At 38.9% G+C, this 20,648-nt stretch overlaps 1 protein-coding gene across 1 annotated transcript in view; it reads left to right on the forward strand.

Moving 5' to 3' along the window:
* LOC116516109 (teneurin-1-like) overlaps positions 1-20,648 on the forward strand; it is a 348,491-nt gene that overhangs the window by 160,465 nt on the left and 167,378 nt on the right. Inside the window, 1 exon segment of the mRNA XM_032228512.1 lies at positions 16,340-16,492. Coding sequence (XP_032084403.1) covers positions 16,340-16,492 — 153 coding nt within the window.

Consider the following 20,648-nt stretch of genomic DNA (forward strand, 5'->3'; position numbering starts at 1 on the left):
TAATCTGACATTACTTCTCTATAGTTTAAATCCTTTTCATGTGTCTGCCTTGTAGCCGAAAGGAATTTATCTCTTTTGTGGAAATCTTTTAAATGATTTCACTCTCTGAATTTAACACCATCTCAAAAATCTGCCTTGGCTGATAGCAGCAATGCCTAGCTAGCGAAGGGAAATGCCAACTTACTAAAGCTTTTGGTTAATCAAATACATCTAAACCAGTTGATCAGAACTTGAATGACATGCATGATGTATATTGACATAATAAAAGTTTGAAAATAGAATAAAATAGATTTTTTATTGGCCAAGTGTGACTGGAATACAAGGAATTTGTCCTTGGTGCATAAGCTCTCAGTGTACATAAAGAAAAATACAATAGAATACATTCATCAAGAATCATAAGATACAACACTTTGTGATTGTCATAGGTTACTAATAAACAATCAAATTATACTAGGAAACAAATAAAACAATGTGAATTTTAAAGATACATGCAACATGGTTATAGTCATAAGTGGGAAGAGATAGGAAGGAAGAGAAGAATAGTATTACAGTCTTAGTAGGTAATATGACAGTATTGTGGGAATCAGTTGTTTAGCAGAGTGATGGCATTTGGGGAAAAACTGTCCTTGTGTCTAGTTGTTCTGGTGTGCAATGCCCTATAGCGTTGTTTTGAGGATAGGAGTTGAAACAGTTTATGTCCAGGATGTGAGGGATCTGTAGATACTTTCTCAGCCCTTTTTTTGACTCATGCAGTCTACAGGTCCTCAATGGAAGGCAAGTTGGTAGCAATTGTTTTTTCTGCAATTCTAATTATCACTTGAAGTCTGTGTCTATCTTGTTTGGTTGCAGAGCCAAACCAGACAGTTATGGAGGTACAGATGACAGACTCAATAATTCCTGAATGAAAGTAGGGTTTCCTTTCCTCACTTCTTTTTTTATATATTACCAATGGCACTTTCCCTAAGATGTTACCCTTGTGGACTCTAATTATAAATATTTGTATTAAAAAAATAATATTAGAGCTGAAAACTTTTTCTTCTGTTGACAGCTGGAAGCTCTCTTAACATTTTTGACTTTGAAGTCATAACAAATGGAGTTGTAGTGTAAAATGTCACAGATTGGGATTTGGGGAAAACTTTTATATTATTCCATATTATTCTTATTTGTTTATTATTAAATTTATATGCCACCCATCCTATATTATTATTATTATTATTACACAATTGTATCACAGCGGCCAGTTGTTTCGCCGGATTTGGCATTGGTTACTAGTCGGGCCCCACCCAGGGGCCTAGGACGTCGTAACGTATTTTCGTAATATGCGTGCAGATCCAAGCAGTGCGGCTTTTTGCATTTGACTGATGGTGATTTTGTCAATTTTTAACTGTTTTAAATGTAATTCCAGTGCTCTTGGAATAGCACCCAGTGTGCCAATTATCACTGGAATTACCACTGCTGGTTTGTGCCATAGTCGTTGAATTTCGATTTTTAAGTCCTGGTATCTTGTGATTTTTTCATGTTCCTTCTCGGCGACACTGCTATCACCTGGTATTGCGATGTCTATGATTGTGACCTTATTTTTCTCAACCAGTGTGATGTCTGGTGTATTATGCGCCAGTATTTTGTCGGTTTGTATACGGAAATCCCACAAGATCTTGACCATCTGATTTTCGGTGACTTTTTCAGGCTGATGTTCCCACCAGTTTGTTGCTGTTTTAATATTATAATTTTTGCACAAATTCCAATGGATCATTTGTGCTACTGAATTGTGCCGCAATTTATAATCAGTCTGCGCAATTTTTTTTACAGCAGCTGAGTATGTGATCAACAGTTTCATCAGCTTCTTTACAAAGTCTGCATTTGGCATCATCAGAGGATTTTTCGATTTTGGCCTTAATGACATTTGTGCGGATAGCTTGTTCTTGCGCAGCCAGGAGTAGTGACTCTGTTTCTTTCTTTAATGTACCTGTTGTTAACCATAACCAAGTTTGTTCACTGTCCACTTTATCTTTTATTTTTTCCAGAAATTGACCATGCAGTGCTTTGTTCTGCCAACTCTCACATCTTTTCTGTATTCTTGTTTTGTCTGTTGGGCCTTCAGTAGATTTTTGTTCTTTACTTCGATTAATAGATGTTCTTGACTTTCTTTTAAATAATCAGCCAGTGCATGTTTTTCTTCTTCAACTGTTTGCTTCACTTGTAATAATCCTCTGCCACCTGATTTTCGGGGCAGATACAGTCTATCAGTATCACCACGTGGATGTAAACTGTAGTGCATTGTCATTAGTTTCCTGGTTTTTCGGTCCAAAAGGTCCAAATCAGCTTGTGTCCAGTTAACTATGCCAGCTGTGTATCTTATAACTGGTATTGCCCAGGTATTTATGGCCTTGATTGTATTTCCACCATTCAATTTAGATTTCAAAATTTTCCTAACTCTGTTGGTGTACTCTCGCCTGACAATAGTTTTTACTTCTCCATGCTTGATGTTATCCAACTGCAGAATGCCTAAGTATTTGTAGGCTTCATTTTCTTTGCATTTAATTAGTTGGCCATTGGGCATTTCAATTCCCTCAGATGCAGTGATTTTGCCCCTTTTTATGGATACAGTGGCGCATTTTTCCATGCCAAACTGCATTGAAATATCGGTGCTGAATACTCGGACTGTATTTGTCAATGATTGGATTTCTATTTCTGACTTGCCATAGAGTTTCAAATCATCCATATATAGTAAATGCGAAATTTTTTCAGCTTTTTTGGCTGTTTGGTAGCCTAATTTCATTTTTTTTAAGATTACTGATAATGGGATCATTGCGATGATGAAGAGAAGAGGTGAAAGTGAATCACCCTGGAAAATTCCTCGCTTGATATTAACCATTCCGTAGCTCTCATTCCCTACTGCCAACTCAGTTCTCCATTGTTTCATTGCCTTTTCAGTAAAGGATGTAATATTTTTGCTAATGCCAGTTGTTTCTAAGCATTTTATGATCCAACTATGTGGCAGTGAGTCAAATGCCTTTTTGTAATTAATCCAGACCATATTTAAGTTCGTTTTTCTGTTCTTACAATTTTCTAATATCATTTTATCAATTAGAAGCTGATCTTTTGTGCCCCTGCTCCTTCTTTTGTTGCCTTTTTGCTCTACTGGCAAGATGTTGTTTGTTTCCAAATAATCCATCATGTTATCTGCAATAATGCCTGTGAGTAATTTGAAGGTTGTTGGTAAGCATGTTATTGGTCTATAGTTTTCAGGTGTTGTTCCTTTAGTTGGATCTTTCTGAATCAAGTATGTTTTTCCAGTTGTCAACCATTCATCAATTTGGCCCTTTTGTAAAATTTCATTCAGTTGCCTGGCTAATATTGCATGTAAACTGGTCAGATATTTGAGCCAGAAACCATGTAATTGGTCCTTTCCAGGTGATGTCCAATTCTTTACCTTTTTAACTCGATTTTTGATCATCTCAGTTGTTATTTCTAATACTTGCATTTGTTTGTTGCCAATGCTTTTCTCAAAGTCATGTATCCACTTTGCTTCCTTGTTGTAGTCCTTTGCATTTTCCCACAATTCTTTCCAGAATTCAACTGTGGCCTGCTTTTCTGGTTTTTCACTTTTGGTGTCACCATTCACATTAAGACTTTGATAAAAACGCCGTTGGTCTGATCGAAATTGCTGATTTTGTTTATATTGGATGATTCGTGCCTCATATCTTTCAATTTTTCTAGCTGTTGCTGTTATCTGCTGTTTTACAATCTCTACAGCTTCATTGATGTTTCTTGTATCCAATCTATATCTTCTGATTAGCCGATCTATGATTTTGTTGTTTTTAAGCCGTTGCTCATGCATGTTCTTTAAGTTACTAGCATCTGCCCTTAATTTTTTGATTTTTTGTTCTAGACGGATTTTCCACTTTGGCTTTGATGCTTTTTCTGTTGTGTGACTAGGTACTTTAATTTTAATGCCTAGTTCATTAGTGACTATTACAGCTGCGCTGTACATTAACTGGTTTGTTTCCAAGATGGATCCCGGTTCAATTGTTGAAAACACTGCATTAACCATTTTCATGATAGGGGCCAAAATTTTCTTAGGCACAGTTTTTAGTGATGGTAAACGTTGCCTTTCCTCATTAAGCAGAAAATGCTCCATGATCTTATCCTTCAATTCTTTTTGTTTTTGAGTTAGTTCATCAGTTGGTTCAATGATAACTGGTTCTAGTGGTGGTGATGTTATTTCCTCCCCGAGAGCTTCTTCTGGGAGTTCTACTATAGTGTCTTTAGTTGTGTCTTGAATATCAGTTATTTCCGCTTGTGATATTGTTTTGCAATTTGCCTGAATTTCCTCATGTTCAACTTCACTAAACACTTTATTCCGTATAATAAATCGCCTTTGATCTGCTAGTCGTTGTTCACTAACATTTGAATCTGGATATTGTTGTTTCCATAATTCATACATTCGCTTTAAATATCCTCTTTTTTCTGGCTCTGAGTTGTAGTAACAGGCCATTATGGCACGGTTTTCATCTGCACTATATTTTTGTCGTTTTGTTGGCTGGTCCACTTGTAGCCCACTTGTCGACGGATGTCCAGGGACCCCAACATCCGCCGCGGCCCTTGTTAACCCACGCGACGACCGATGCGGTATGGAATTCTTATTCGTTTTTTTCACCATATTGTATGGGTTGGCGGGGTTTTTTTTACGGGACCAGATGCCAACCTGATCCCAACCTTCCTCCTTTCTCATCCGGGCTTGGGACCGGCAACGGCGGAGTTATTATTATTATTATTATTATTATTATTATTATTATTATTATTATTTCTTTTACTCATTAAACATGAAACTCAGTCAAGTGAACATTTAAAGATGGGTCACAAATACCACTGACTGACGCTGATGGTTGATATGGGTTGCTGCCAGCATCCTAGATATCAACCAAGTAACTTCTTAACATGTGCAATGTTCCAAGTAGCACAGTTTTTTGCAGTTCCGCTGGTGTTATTGCAGGAAGCTGCAATTTCTTGATGTGACTTGTAGAATTCTTGTCATGATGCCAAGTGCCCCAATGTCAATGGGTATCACCGCTACATGTTTCATCCATAGCTGTCTAGTTTCAATGGCCAGGTCACAATATTTCGTGATTTTTTTACAGTTCTTTTTCTTCGACTTGGCATATCCTGGTATAGCAATACCAATAAACTGTATGCTTCAGCCCTCTACAACTGTGATAGCTGGTGTGTTGAGTTCTAAATGATGATCTGACTGTATTTGAAAGTCCCACAAGATGTTGTTGTTGTTGTTGTTGTTGTTGTTGTTGTTGTTATTATTATATAGTTTATTCATTAAACATGAAACTCAGTCAACTGAACATTCAAAATGCATCACAAACACCATTAACTGGCACTGGTGGTTAATATAGGTTGCTGCCAGTATCCTAGATATCAGCCAAGTAACTTCTTAACATGTGCAATGTTCCAAGTAGCGCAGTTTTTTGCAGTTCCACTGGTCTTATTGCAGGAAGCTGCAATTTGTTGATGTATCTTGTAAAATTCTTGGTACCCAGCACTCCGATGAAAGTGGGTATCACGGGAGAAGAGGAGCCAATGTCGCGATGATATGGTTGTGTGGTCTCAATGCTCTGAGACCACAGCCAACACTTTTGCTGCTGGGTGGTCCAAACGGACCTAAACCGTCCTGAAGAGGTGGTGAAATGTCTTGCTGATCTCGGGGATATTGCAAAATCTCTGAAAGAAGCAAGATAAGTTCTTCAAGCCGACAACAAAAAATCCAGTCAAGGCTGACAAAGTCGAGGTGGCTCCAAAATGGAAGAATATGGAAAGAGAAAGTGTTTCCAGCTGGTGAGGAATATTTATTGTTTTAAAAAAGAGACTGCCCATAAAAACTTTAAAATCAATTTAAATTGAAGAATAGAAGAATCAAGTGGTGGAATTAAATTTGGAATAAATTTGGTTTTGGACAGTGGTAATCTTACTTTTTAAATGCTATTTTCATGGATCGAATCTATGCAAACCTTTTCAAATGGATGGATTAAGTTTTCGTCTTCTACCTTCTCTTTGTGATTCTCTGTAATCTATAGACTAAAGTTTTCCTCTTTTATTGCTGTGGGTATTTTTCTAATTCATTTAAAGATTGGACCTCTATTTCTAACTTGAAATATAAAAAAGATACAAAAAGAAATTCTTTAACAGTGTTTCCGCTCGGAGGCTGGGAGGTTTTGTTGATCGGAGCTTTGTGTATTCAAAATGGAACATTTTTTTTTTTCACAGATTGTTTTCACTTGGCACCACAAGGTTTTACTGTTTGGTTACAGAATGATAAGAAGGGAAACACACAGATGTTCCTTTGAAGTATATTTTCAATCAGAGAAAAGTGAAAACAACGTTCTTTGTGAATCTATGCTTTAATTTTATTAACTTTCCAAGCTAGAGCAGTTTTGTTTGTTAGAATTGCACAACATCAAGAGAAAATAGAGGTTTTAACTTTGCAAAATATATTTTCAGAACTACAGAAATTATCAAATATAGTAGAGAAAAAACTGGAATACCTAGAGCACATAACAAGAAAATATGATGAAAAATTGAGGATGTTCATCAAATGCAAAATGGGGTGATTGAAACTCAAAAAACCGAAGTGGAAAATGAATATAAAGAGACTAAACCTGCTGATATATATGGTAATTGGTTTGTTCCTGAAAATAGAAAGAATGGAATACTGAAAGAGGAATTAAATGGAGAAGAAATCTATTCCAAAGGTCAAGATATAGAAGAAGATAAAATTAAAGAATCTATGGACTTAAAGAAAGAAATTCTATTAGCAAAAGCATTGATAACACTGCTGACAATCAAAGACAAGCTGAATAAGGAAACAGAAAGAGGGCATCTAGATTATATGAGAGATCTTATAAGCAACGAGTTGCTAAGAGAAGTCCATACAAAGCTGATTAAGAAAATGATTAGAGGATTGGTACCACAAATGGCAGAAGATATGAGATTGTTTTGTTATTGGAATGATACAGGTTGATAGATGGAAGAATATAACTTAAAACTAGCTAAACGTAGTGAAATTTAGTGATAATAGATATAGTTTAATAAATAATTGATAATGATAATAATGTATACAATTTGTAGTGTTATAATAAGTAATAATTGGATATGCATATTGAATGGTACCCATGAAAGGAAGATTAGAAATCCTTTTGGATTATATACAAAGGTTAATAAAAAAGAACTAAGTTAGATACAGTTAAGCTTTGATTATTAGGGGGAAAATGTTATGATACAGGATATAGTCAAATAAAGGAGGGATAATGATGACAACATATGTGTGTGTGTGTGTGCGTGTGTGTGTATATATGTGTTGTGTTTGCTTTGAAAATTAAAAATAAAAAATAATTAAAAAAGAAAGAAAGTGGGTATCACTGTTACATGTTTCATCCATAATTGTGTAGTTTCAGTGTATTTTTATTTATTTATTTATTATTGATCTTATATGCCATCCATCTTGTTATTTGGGGTGACTCTAGATGTACGTTTGTGGTTTAGGATAAAGGTTTTTAATGTTTACGAGCTCAGACAGCAGGAAATCATGGCAAAAGATTTCTACAGCTGTCAAGAGAGGTTTCAAAATAACTCCTACCCATGAAATAGGACAGTCTGTGTGGTCTAGGGGTGAAGCTGCTGCACTAGGAGTTGGGAGACCTGAATTCTAGCATTCCCTCAACCATGGAAGGTCTCTGGATGGCTTTGGGTCAGACACCCCTGTCAGGTGTAAGAAATCAAGAACCAGGTTGCCCAAATGACTACAAGTTTATTCCATGCTATCTCTAAACAAGAATCTGAACTACTATTAAATTTGCAGTAGTTAAGAGTCAACAGAATTCATGGAGGGCTGGACTTAGAACTCTTGTTGGCATGAAGGGACTCAAGACTGATGACATGCTTGATGCCTTTATCAACTCAAACTGGTCACCTACAACCTTCTCTCAATCCAAGAGCCAGTGTGATGTCATGTTGAAAGTACTAGAATAGGAATGGAGAGATCCTGGTTCTGGGCCCCACTTAGCCATAGAGGCTTCATGATGGACTTCTCTCTCAATCCAGTATCCCTCTAAAAGGGAACATTTGGGAACTTGTCTTTATGCTGCCTTGAGTCCTACGGTATATAGAAAGGTGAGATACAAAATTAATAAATAAAAAAGCCAGCAATTATTTAATATAGTGGAGCAGTGATTGATGGAATCCATGAAATTGACTTTGGAACAAAGTGGCATCGTTCTATCCAATCCGATTTAAGGATCAGGAAAAAGAGACACAGAGAGAAAGAAAATAATGAAAGCAAAAATCATAACTGCTAGTCATCAAGTCCCCTTAAGTATATATTATTAATCCCCACCCCTTGTACTTATTTTCCTCCCCCTCCCTCCCTCCTCCTCCCACCCTCCCTCTCCTCCTCCTTTTCTTTCTTTCTTTCTTTCTTTCTTCCTTCCTTCCTTCCTTCCTGTCTTTCCTTCCTTCCTTCCATTTGAACTTTTAGGACCTCATCCTAATTTGACATTTTCCAATTATATTTCTTAAAGTTTTGGAAATTTTAACTTTAGACTGACCAAACCAATCCATGAAAACAAAACACACACACACACCAAAAACACCAACCCAGATTTGTAAGCACTTCATTCTGGTTGTGCTTCCTTTATTCACCTGAAGGAGAAGCCATCTGAGCTTGTTAAATATATATTATAGAGGCTGTTGTTATTCAGTTCAGAGATCCACCACAGGGAGTCCCTTGTGTTTCAGCCAAGCATTATATTTTGTTCTCTGCCAAAGTTTTCAAAGTAGAAGTTGACAGGCTGTGCCGGCACAGAAGGTAGATAAGAATAAATTCAATTTCAGTGTTGGCTTTGTAGCAGATGGTGGGTTAATCCAGTTTGTGAAATGCAATCTGAAAAATCATGCAAACATCCATTCAGAGCTAAAATCCTTTTCAACCAAACCTTTCCCCAAGTATATCACTCACAATGTAAGAGAAATAACCTATTATCTAGACATGATAAGGGAGGGAATGATTAAAATAGAGAGAATGCCAGGTAGCACCGCTTTTCTTTCAATTGTCAAGCTGTAGTGCTGTCAATTCCAGCTGCATTCCTCTAGCGTATTAAAGGCAACACAAACTAAAACAACAGGTAGCATGGAAATAGAATTTTGCAGCATCTAGTTTCATTATTTCAGTAGTAAAGAAATTAATGAAGGAGATTTGGGTCTGGGGTGGTGGTGGTTTGCATTCAGCCAATGAGCCAGTCTTCACAATTCTGGAGGGCTTTAATGGTTCAGATTAGGAACATTTGATGTGTGACCTTCCCAAAATTTCTAATCTATAACTCCCAGCAATTTCATCTACCTTGGTCAGCAACGACCCTGCCTTAAAGTTTTCTACCTCTGCTTCAGAATAGCAATAAGCACTTAGTCTTAGACTATGGATCAGCAACCTTAAACACTCAAAGAGCCACAAAGATCCTAACCAGAAGCCCCCCGCTCAATTCTGGAGCTAACCGGAAATCCTGTTTCCCCACCATAGTGTCTCCTCCTAGCGTGGCGTCCTTTTTCCTCTACCCATCCATATTAAAAGCCCTACCAATTGTGGAGTTGACCGGAAAACTCATCCCTTGCCATAGAGTCTTCTCCTGGCGTGCCTTGCTTCCCCCGCCCCCTAACTGGAAGCTCCTCTCAAAATTGTGGTGCCGATTGGTTACAGGGAGCCACAGCAGAGGGATGAAAGAGCCACATGAGGCTCCAGAGCCACAGGTTGTGACCCCTGACTTAGACATATACCACTCTAAGTTTTTTACAGCCCTCTCTAAGCAGTTTACAATGTCAGCATATTGTTCCCAACAACAGTGAGTCTTGTGGTCTTCTGGTAGGGTCAGCCACATCCCATAGTTTTAATCTTGTGAGGACACATGAATTCTTTCCTGAATCTCATGCTTTTGTCTTTCTGGGATGATCTTCTAATTCTATAAAAAGTTTTCCTCGCTTGATGCCCTCTAGATGAGACCGGATTGCAAATCTTAGAATTCCCTGTAACCCTCCATATTATATTGTTATATTGTATTTGTAGATTCCTGCATGACATAAATTATTACTCTCTCTTTTTTTTTTCTAAACGTAAGCAAGCTCACATGTCACAATCTGTCCAAGGTTAATTGGGAGACTATGAACGGGAAACTGTTTTTACCAAATCTGTTGTTTTCTCATCACATCCTTATGGTTTCACACTGTTGGTGTCCATTTCATTTCAGTGAAACTATAGGTAATATGTTAACACACAGGCCGTTGTTTTGGATGAGCAGATTTATTGTGTAATCAGATGCCCGTCGAAAAAAGACAAAGTGGGAAAAATGCCATCTTTCAACAAAGATGGAACAAAATATAAAGATGCTGAATAAAAACAGAATAATGATTGTGATGGGAAACTGCATGAAGCTATAACAACTGAGAGCATGCAAGCTCTAAATAACTCCAAGAAAGAAATAGTAGAGATAGGTAAAATGGTTTATTGAAAAGCTGAAGGCACCACAATCACAAGAGCTGCTGTGCGTAAAGCAGCACCAAACGGCTGTTTAGAAATAGCAACTAGCCACACCTAATGCAAAGAGGGAAAGAATAAGAAAGTAGGATGCCTGAGTCATTCTTTTTATACCTCGGCAGGACTGCTAAAAATATTAATAGAAATAATGGCAGCTGTTAAAGTCGCACTTGTGTTACTCAAAAAGTTGGAGTTTTGATTAGCAAAGAACAGATCTCCTTTCTAAGGTAGAGCTGGTGATACCTGTCTATTTCTGCCAACCTAGAAATACTGTAGCTTCTGGGGCATCCCAGGCTGTACATGTATATCACAATTGTGTGTGTATCACAATTTCTGATGGCTTTTAATATATTCCAATATTCCTATGCTAGAATCAGCTACGCAATCCTCAACCATTTGGAATAAAAAACCTTCAAAATTTCAGGAGACTAAAGGATATGGCTATGAGTTTTTTATTTTCTGTTGTTGCTGTTGTTTAATTTTTGAGTTGCCCAGAATTGCAGGGAGTTGTGCAGTGGAATAAATTGACATATTCTGTTTAATTTAAGTACTGCTACTACAATAAGCATATTTTTTTTTTGGTAAAATTTATTCTTGGTTTGGCTCTTGAATTTTTCTTGGTAAAAAAAAGATATACACATTAACAATTAAATTGCTATTGTTCTCATGAACCTCTTTCAGATTTCCAGGTTTGTCCTTTATTTTTATCCAAGAAAGTGTGTTTACTGTGTTCCCCCTTTCCAGACTGGAAACACAACTGGATGGGTTATCTTTACTTTATTGCAAGGCTTGTCAGAATAGAATAGAATAGAATAGAATAGAATAGAATAGAATAGAATAGAATAGAATTCTTTGTTGGCCAAGTGTGATTGGACACACAAGGAATTTGTCTTTGATGCATATGCAAAATCAGGGCCACACATTAACTTCCAATTAAACTGATTTATTGCTCATTCCTATGCACAAGAATCTAGTCAACTGACCGTCAGTACTATTTTGGCTCTAGATAAGGGTTAGTAGAGGAGTTGGACTTTGATCACTTGTGGGACCGTAAAGATTCCAGGCTGATCCCACTCTTGATGCTGTTCCCAGGTTCTGCCACTCCTTTGTCAGATTTCCAAATAATACGCCTATAACAAATAGAACTCCGAGGCAGGTAGATTCCTCATAGAATAGTTTTATTCGGATATATCATATTGGCACAGGCTGATGAAAACCGACACTGATCCCATGGTTTTCATCTAATTAAAAGTAAAAGTTTTCTCCCTTTACCAAACAATCAGTCACATGGTCCAATCAAGGTGCTGAACGGTTGCCTGGTAACTTCACTTCTCCTCTCTCTGACCAACTGTGGGAATGTCCTTGGTTCCCAGGAGAAAGTATTTTGTTTTGGCTGCAAAACTCCAGCTATCTCTATTCCCCCCCCCCACTCCCTATCCCTCAGCTCCAGTGCGGCACCATGGAAGCCTCCAAGATGGCCTCAGTCAGGTCAGCCTCAGGGTTGAAACTCCTCTACAAGATACATCAACAGAATCCTGCAAATCTGAAGTCACAAACTTCCCATCTCCACTTTTAGCTGCTTGATCCATGAGGGCAGATCCTTCCTAAATATCTTTCTCTGACTATTAAAGAGACTGTGGGGGCTTCTTACCTTGCTTATCTGATGGTTTCCTAGGCAGCATTCCTCTTCCCTTCAAGGTTATCCATACATTCTATTACACTGCCGGCTATCGTACAGCAATGCAAAACGCTGGGCTGGAGCATCCTTCTGGCTTTTTAATTTTATGGCAAACAACCTTTGCAGAATTGTGAAGCTTCAGACCAGGAGGCGTTTGCATCCATTTTCTTTCGGCTTAGCAATTCTGGAGAAATTGTTTGTGCAAACCGCTTCTTCCTCTCTGCTTCCTGTTTATTCAGGAGACTGCCCTGGGAATATTTAGAGAAGGAACAAACCACTCACTTGGGAATTAGCAGTAATGGATTGTAACCTTTGTCACATGTTGATGTATTCGAAATAATGCAGAATTAATATTGAAAATATTGAACTCATCACAGCTTTCAAGCGCTGAGTTAAGTTGCAGAAGAAACGATACACAAGGTTTTTTTTGTCTGCGTGCCTTTTTTAAAACAAGACTCCCTCATCCTCTATTAATTCTGAATATTTTATTCTCCAGAATTGCATGTAGTCCCCCAGAGTAGTTCACCACCTTTTTTTTAACAAGGCAAAAAAGAAAACATTTAAATGTATGTGGAATCTTTGTATAAATTCCAATTATTTCACTTTGGTTTAATTGTATTTAAATCAAAGATATTTATTTATATGTTAGATTTACGCCCTGCCCAATAAGTACCTATTTTACCTCATGACACTAATGATGATAATTACATAAATAACTGGACAGCAGTAAAGTCTACATATTGTAAATTTAGATTAACAGAACCTTGCAAGTCTGAAGTATATTTCTCCCCCCCCCCCCCAACTCAGCTTTACAGCTCAAGAAACTAGAGCAGGGGTCGGCAATCTTAAACACTCAAAGAGCCATTTGGACCATTTTCCACAGAAAAGAAAATACCGGGAGCCACAAAACCCTTCCCGTGCCTGACTATTTCCTAAGTAGCCACAAAACTAGTATATGTAGTTGAATTACACATCCTGTTTTCTTCTGAAACTTTTCTTCGATTTATACATGATTGGCCTACTGGGGGTTGAAAACCTCAATAAATATTGTGCTAGCAGGTGTTGCACATTGATGGTTGTGATGCATATTTTGAGTGATGGGGAGCCACAGCAGAGGGATGAGAGAGCCACATGTGGCTCCAGAGCCGTGGGTTGCTGACCCCTGAACTAGAGAGAGTCCTTTCTGAGATGTTAGCCAGCCTCCATTTTTCCTGCAGGCTCAGGTGCCTCTCATCCAACTGTTCTTGTGGCTCTGGCTTTTTTCCATACCTTTCAAGATCATTCCCATGTACCATTACATAAATCATCTTTTTTTCTGGATTTTACAGTTCATAGGCAGAGAAGGAAAATAAAAATGGCTGGGAGTTGGAAGAAAGAAGAAATATCCATCTTTTTCAGATCCAAGCAGGGAGAAAGGCACTGGAGAAAAAATGGAGGCTAATTGGAAAGAGGGTCTATTTATTAATGAAGCAGAAGCACATGGATTTGTGGTTCTGGGCAGTTGACCACATGGAATTGAGTGTGTGTATATTTATACCTTTTCTTGGGCTTTGCACTTGAACTTCCTGTTCCTGTGTAATAACATGTATTCTATTAACTGTTGTCAGAGTCCCATGGAGCCATGTAAAAATCCTAGGAGTTTGTCTGAGCTACGTTTGGTTGAAGTTTGGGCTGATTCAATGAAGACTTGTGTTGGGCAATTCCTATTGTGGCTGAGGGCTAATTTGTTGGCCCATGAGTGAGGGTATTTGCTTATGAAAGAGCTAGCTATCTCTTTATCTCTTAAGTGCTAACATCTGCTGAGAGTTATTAAGAAAAGTGAGGGCTGTTTTCCAAGAGCATGTTTCTCCATTTTTCATCCAGGGAAATAACATATTCTACCTATTTGTTATTTCGTAAAGTATTTCATTCTTCTAGGAATGGGGTGGGTGCTAACTTTCTACACTTTGTTCTGGAAATGTGTTTACATATCAGGAGTTAAATATGTTTGCAGATCAGGTACACATGTAAACCTCCAATTAAACTGATTTATTGCTAATCATACTTACGTGCAGTATTCTTCTCAATGAATGGTTAGAACATGCTTGGAATTAGATAAGGCTCAATAGAATTCAATGGGGTTTAGACTTAGTTTGCTTGTGGCTACATAGGGATTCTAGGCTGATTCATCTTTTAACTCCACCCTCAAGTTCTGCCACTCCTCCTATACTGCATCACTTATTTAAAAAGGCAAAAGATAAACTAAGGTGGTAGGAACAACCTCACTATTCATTCTGGAAGGTATACGTGTGTATATGGGAGTGGAACATTATGACTATTCATATCCAGTATAGCAACTCCATCTTCTTTGGTTAACAACACCTTTATATCAGCAATTTAATTATGTCACTATCGCCTATAGCAGTGTTTTTCAACCTTTTTTGTGCAAAGGCACACTTTTTTCATGAAAAAAATCACGAGGCACACCACCATTAGAAAATGTTAAAAAAATTTAACTCTGTGCCTATATTGACTATATATAAAGTAATTCTCCCACGACACACCTTACACTATGTCACGGCACACTAGTGTGCCACGGCACAGTGGTTGAAAAACACTGGCCTATAGCTAGTTATTACCTACACATTTTAAAAGCATAACAGTGCTCAATCTTTCCACTAGTTATTGGTTTTGGCAAAAATCACTTTGCTATTACCTTGCCTGGATGTTTATTGAAACAATATTAGCCCTTCTTCTGGATTGCTACCCAGAATCCAGCAATGGGTGACCATATAAATTGCATAACTAAAGTGTAATAAAATAAATAAGCCTGAATTTGAGCTATGAACAGGGGTGAACAGGGGTGTCAAACTCGATTTCATTGAGGGCTGCATCAGGGTTATGTTTGACCCTTGAAGGGGGGCAGAGTGGGCGTGGCCAGGAGGGGCATTACCAATTTGATGTAACTTGTGTTGGGGGTACCTGTGGTGGCCAGAGCACTCTGCCAGCGAAAACAGGCTCCCAAGTTCTGTTTTCGGCTGTGACAGCCTCCTGCAACCCTCTGCCAGCAAAAGCCGGAGCTCAGAACTGCCACATGCGGCCCACCCGAGCTCTGTTTTTACTGGCAGATGCACCATGAGGCAATTCTTTGCTGTTTCCAGGGCAGGCCAGCAGGCCAGATCTAAGCACTTCAGGCCTTGAGTTTGACACTCCTGGTCTAGAATATAAGGTGGAAGAAATTTATATCATAGTTAAGCACCTGCCAAAGCTTCTTCAATGCAACTTATACCCAATTGGCTCCTATTCACTAAGGAAATGTAGTTATGGATGTACCAATATCTGCACAAAAGAGGGTTGCACCTGGAAAGTTAAAAATAATGGGAATAAATTTCATAAACCTACACTCTCAGCCTGGTGAGAAAATGACTCTTCTCCTTTTTACATTTCTCCATTCTTAATGGTAGATTCCAAGATTCTCCTCTGCGTGACTCCTCTAGGGCCATTTTCGCATATTATATTAAACCATGGATTATTTAATTAGGAATTGTCATATTTGTTATTATTGGGTCCTTGGATAGTGTTATTATTGGGTCCTTGGATAGATCTGTGCAAAATAAATTGTGATTTGTCTATCAGAATAATTAATTTTGTGCTCCCACACTAGGTAGAACCCATCTTCTGTGCAGGAGAAGCACTAGATTTTAATGATGCAAAATTCAGGAAGGATGCGTCTCTTTTCATTTTTACTCTACTTTTACTTTTTCTCACAAAGCCCTTGTCCTTTGAATTGCAAGCATCCCCACTAAATGCTGAATAAAATTCATCATCCAGCATTGGCTGAGCTCCAAATGAAAATGAGGAAACTAATTACACATTTAGTTTAAGGTGAAATTAGCATACTTAGAATTTCAATTTCTTATAAACAAAGGCATGGGATAATTGACTTCTTCAAAGCTTTCTACTATCTTATTCTGGGTGGGTAATGAAGGTGGGCATAAATTATTAAGCTGAAAATCTCTCTGTGTGTCTCTGTCTCTCTGTCTCTGTCTCTCTGTCTCTCTCTTTCTTTCTTTCTTTCGTTCTTTCTTTAACAGCAGTACATTTATGTGGTCTGACTTGGCACTTGCAACCAGTTGACGGGCAGCTTTATGAAAATGGACTCAGTAAAGGAAACGGACTCACAGAATCTGTGGATACAACATACGCTCCCATTGGAGGCAAAGTGTCAGATAAAACAGAAAGGAAAGGTATCTCTTTTTCTTATCTTTTTTCATCAAGTGTATAAAATCATCATGGAAGATGCACTGACATCACAGGGAAGGCCAGAATTGATGTGCATGTTGCCCAAGTTAATATTATTGATTTATTTATTAGATGTTTATCCCACATTTATTACTTTGAAATGTATTTGACTATTACTTTGTAGGTAATTGTAGGTGATTGGCCCAAAGTCATCCAGTCAGCTTTCATACCTAAGTGTTCTGACCTAGGCTTCTCCAGCAGCACAAAGCTGAGTCCCAATAAACCCCTTTTATTTAATTTACAGTGAATTCCTCTCCAGCAGTCTTTCCTCTCACACAGTCTTTCAAGGTAGTTCACAAATACTGACCTTTATCAGGCTTGGAGAGCCAATATTGTGTATTCCTGTATTGTGGCCAATATCTTTCAGACGCCACAATACAGGAATGAACTAATTGTCTCCTGCAAACACCCCTCCCTTTTCACTCCTCTTTTATTTCCTCTGGGAGGGGCCATTCATTGTCCACTGTGGCCTTACTCCCAAGTCGACCCTTGTTCCTTAGCTGTTCTCTTCGTCTGGCAACTCTGCACATGCGCACACTGGGAACAGGCTCTAGCTGTTCGTCTGCCTCACTGATGTCTGATTCCGAAGGCAGCTGATAGCTGTCACATGGCCCTGGCCCCCTCTCTGCCTCTGACACAGAGCCCTCATCAGAGCCTTCCCCAGACTCCAGGACTGACCCATGTTCCTTCCCAACCTCCTCACTGTCTGAATTTGCTGCCAGCTCCACTGACCACTGGTGGGCCTCAACACTAGGTTGGGGCTTGAATGTGATTGACTCAAAGCCATCTAGTCAGCTTTTTTGTCTAAAGCAGGACTAGAACTCAATGTGTCCCAGTTTCTGGGCTAGTGTCCTAACCACTAGGCTAACCTGACTCTCCTATTGTATTGTTATATTGTAAGGTAGAGCCATGTTAGTCTATTTTAACCAAAAATCAGGAACGTGGGTGAGCCTAACACATTTTACTAAAAGATGTAGGCTTTTCTGAGCGACAGCTCCCTTCATCAGATGCAAGATGTCTCAGAAGAATGGCTTCAAAAAGTCCCCACTAAATTCCTTCTAACACATGGTTTAACAGTTTCTCATTTCGGCATGGTGGTAAGAATGCTATGGCTGTCATCCTAAGGATTTTTGCATTAAAAAGGCTAGAAGCAGATCGGAACAAGATGTACACTCACGTTAAGTGGCTTAAAACACACAACAATACAGATTAAATCAATGAGGCAAATGTAGAATAGGAGAAATGGGGGTAAGGCAACGTACATGAGAACGCTACTGGTGCTTGATTCATATTTGACTTAAGCACATTTGGACTGAATCTCCTAACTCAGGGGTGTCAAACTCAATTTCATCGAGGGCCACATCAGGGTTGTGTTTGACCTTGGGGGACCAGGATTGGGGTGGCCAGGGTGGACATGGCCACCTTGACATCACTTCAGTCAGGGGCACCTGTGGGGACCCGAGTGTTTTGCCAGCAAAAACAGGCTCCCGAGCTCCATTTTCAACTGCCACATCCTCCTGCAACCCTCTGCAGGAGAAGGTGGCAGCCGAAAACGGAGCTTGGGAGCCTGTTTTTACTGGAGAAAACACCGGAGGCCAGTCCTTCACTGGATTGTGTATTATAGATTTTAGTTGTTAGTGGCTGCTTAAGGATGAACAGTCCATAACTACAGCACAGGTGGCCAGATTCTGCACAGCAGCACTGGGGATTCATCGCAAACAGGTGTCTTCTCTACCATAGCGATGTTATATAACAATTATGCTTAGTCACTTATCTAGGAAATAAATAAAACAATATAAATTTTAAAGATACAAGCAACATGGTTATAGTCATAAGTGGGAAGAGATAGGTACTAGGAAGGAAGAGAATAATAATAATAATACAGTCATAGTAAATTATTTGACAGTGTTGTGGGAATCAGTTATTTAGCAGAGTGATGGCATTCGGTCCTTGTGCCTAGTTGTTCTGGTGTGCAGTGCCCTATAGCGTTGTTTTGATCATAAGTCACTTTTTCCAGTGCCATTGTAACTCCAAACAGTCACTAAATAAACTGTTGTAAGTCAAGGATTTTCTGTAAATTTGCAGCTGACTGAGACTAGCTCATCAAAAATATTTTTGCCCTTCATTATAGCATAGCAAAACTTGGAGTCAGTAAGGGATATTTCTGCCAAGAAGGAACCTTTCTATAATGGGATTGTGCCACATTGAAATTATATCTCCCAGTATAATTTGGCATATGAATCCACACATGTTTATTCATTTCCCTGCAGGCTGGGTCCTTCCATTTTGGGAAAGTGACAAGGCAGATATCCTCCCATTTAAAAGCCATCCACCTGGACTGACATTACATTCGCTTTAAACATATGGCTTATATCTTTGACCTTAGAGTTCCTGCCCTGTACACAGACAGTATAATCAGTATGATAACGAGACTGTGTCAGTATCAGGAAAATGTTTTTAAACATCCTCTTGGCCTATTGGGCATTGGCTTATAAACAGTTCCAGACAATATCTGAAATGTCTTGTCATCTTCCAGGTTTTCTTATGACTTGAATTAAATTCTCTGAAGAGAAACACCGAAGTAATTTCAGACAGTGCTTGGGGGGAGGGGGGAATGTTTACGAGCTGGTACTCTTAAAAATAAGCAACAGTCTAAAACAATTCTCTTGGGCCTATAATTCAGCCACCTAAATGTATCTACACAGCTTAGGTGTGAGAACTAATCTTTGCTCTCTGGACATAAATACCATATTTTTTGGAGTATAAGATGCTCTGAAGTATAAGATGCACCTAGCTTTTGGGGAGGACAAAAAATCTGCCTCTGCCTCCCAGCAATTTGCCTCCTTGTAGCAAACAGCAAACAACCCGTTTCAGCACAGCCTGATTAGCACAAGCAGCTGATTGTTGATTCCTGACAATCAGTTGTTTCAGGCTGCAGGGATTGCCATGGCTTATTACACCTCCGCGCAACCCATTTTTGGCTTCCATATTCTGTTTTCAGCCTCCACACGACCGGTTTTCGGCCTCTGCATGCCCCATTTTTCTCCCATTCCAGGTGGCAGGGATCAGAATGGATGGAAAATGGGGTGCGTGGAGGCTGAAAACAGGGCATGTAGAAAAATAGGGACCACTTTTGGTGGGAAGGTAAAAGCCTTCCGTGCGCCTTCGGCATTTAATCATGCCAACCACAACCATAATCATGGAGACATCTTCGGACAGCGCTGGCTCTTCGGCTTTGAAACAGAGATGAGTACCGCCACTAGAGTTGGGAACATCTAGCTAGCACACATGTGCATGGAAACTTTATCTTTAATTACTCCCAAAGAATTTTTAAAAATTGTTTCCAAAATGTATCTTCTTTCCCTGTTCATTTACAGTATTAATCAGTTAACACGTTCAGTCCCTTTCTCCACCTTTTTCTTTGCTTCTTTGCTTGTTTTTGCTTTATTTCAAAGGTGGCTACCCCAGGACCAAGCTGGGTCAAGAATGTGATGTGGAGGAAAGGAAGTGTAAAGCTTAGAGATGTGTTGGTATGAGAAGCACTGTAGAAATGTGTTAAATATGTAAATAAGAAGGCATTTGTTGAGCCCAGTGAATTAATTAACACCTTTATAGTGCTAAAAGTCCTTTGTCCTTGTTTAATCTCTGTGGAGTAATGTCAGAACTCAAGGCTAGCTCAGCTGTGTTGTTGTGAAATGAGACTTTTGCCCAGGGAAGACTTTTCTGAAGCCAGTAATGAAATGTCCCTTTGCTAGATATAACATATTCATATCCATTGTTACTGTCAGCCTGTTGATCGGTTTGTGTGAGTGTGAGTGGGTGGGGGGTGGGGGAGAGAAAGAGAGAGAGAAAGAAGCTGATTCATTTGTGTTGTACAGGATCCTATCTTTGGTGCCCTCTGAGCTTGCAGACGTTTCTTTACTCAAACTGTCTAGCACCATCAGTCTAGCATGGATGATGTTACCTAGTTGGGTAATGAAATGTCTGCAAGAAAACAACCAAGCTCAGAGAGCACCAAAGACACCTCATTTCAAACCTAAGCTACAAATATTTCCTTTTAAGGGTCTTCTCCTTCCAATCACTGACAATATTCAAACCTAT

Source organism: Thamnophis elegans, chromosome 12 (genome assembly GCF_009769535.1).
Source record: "Thamnophis elegans isolate rThaEle1 chromosome 12, rThaEle1.pri, whole genome shotgun sequence".
NCBI lineage: Eukaryota > Metazoa > Chordata > Lepidosauria > Squamata > Colubridae > Thamnophis > Thamnophis elegans.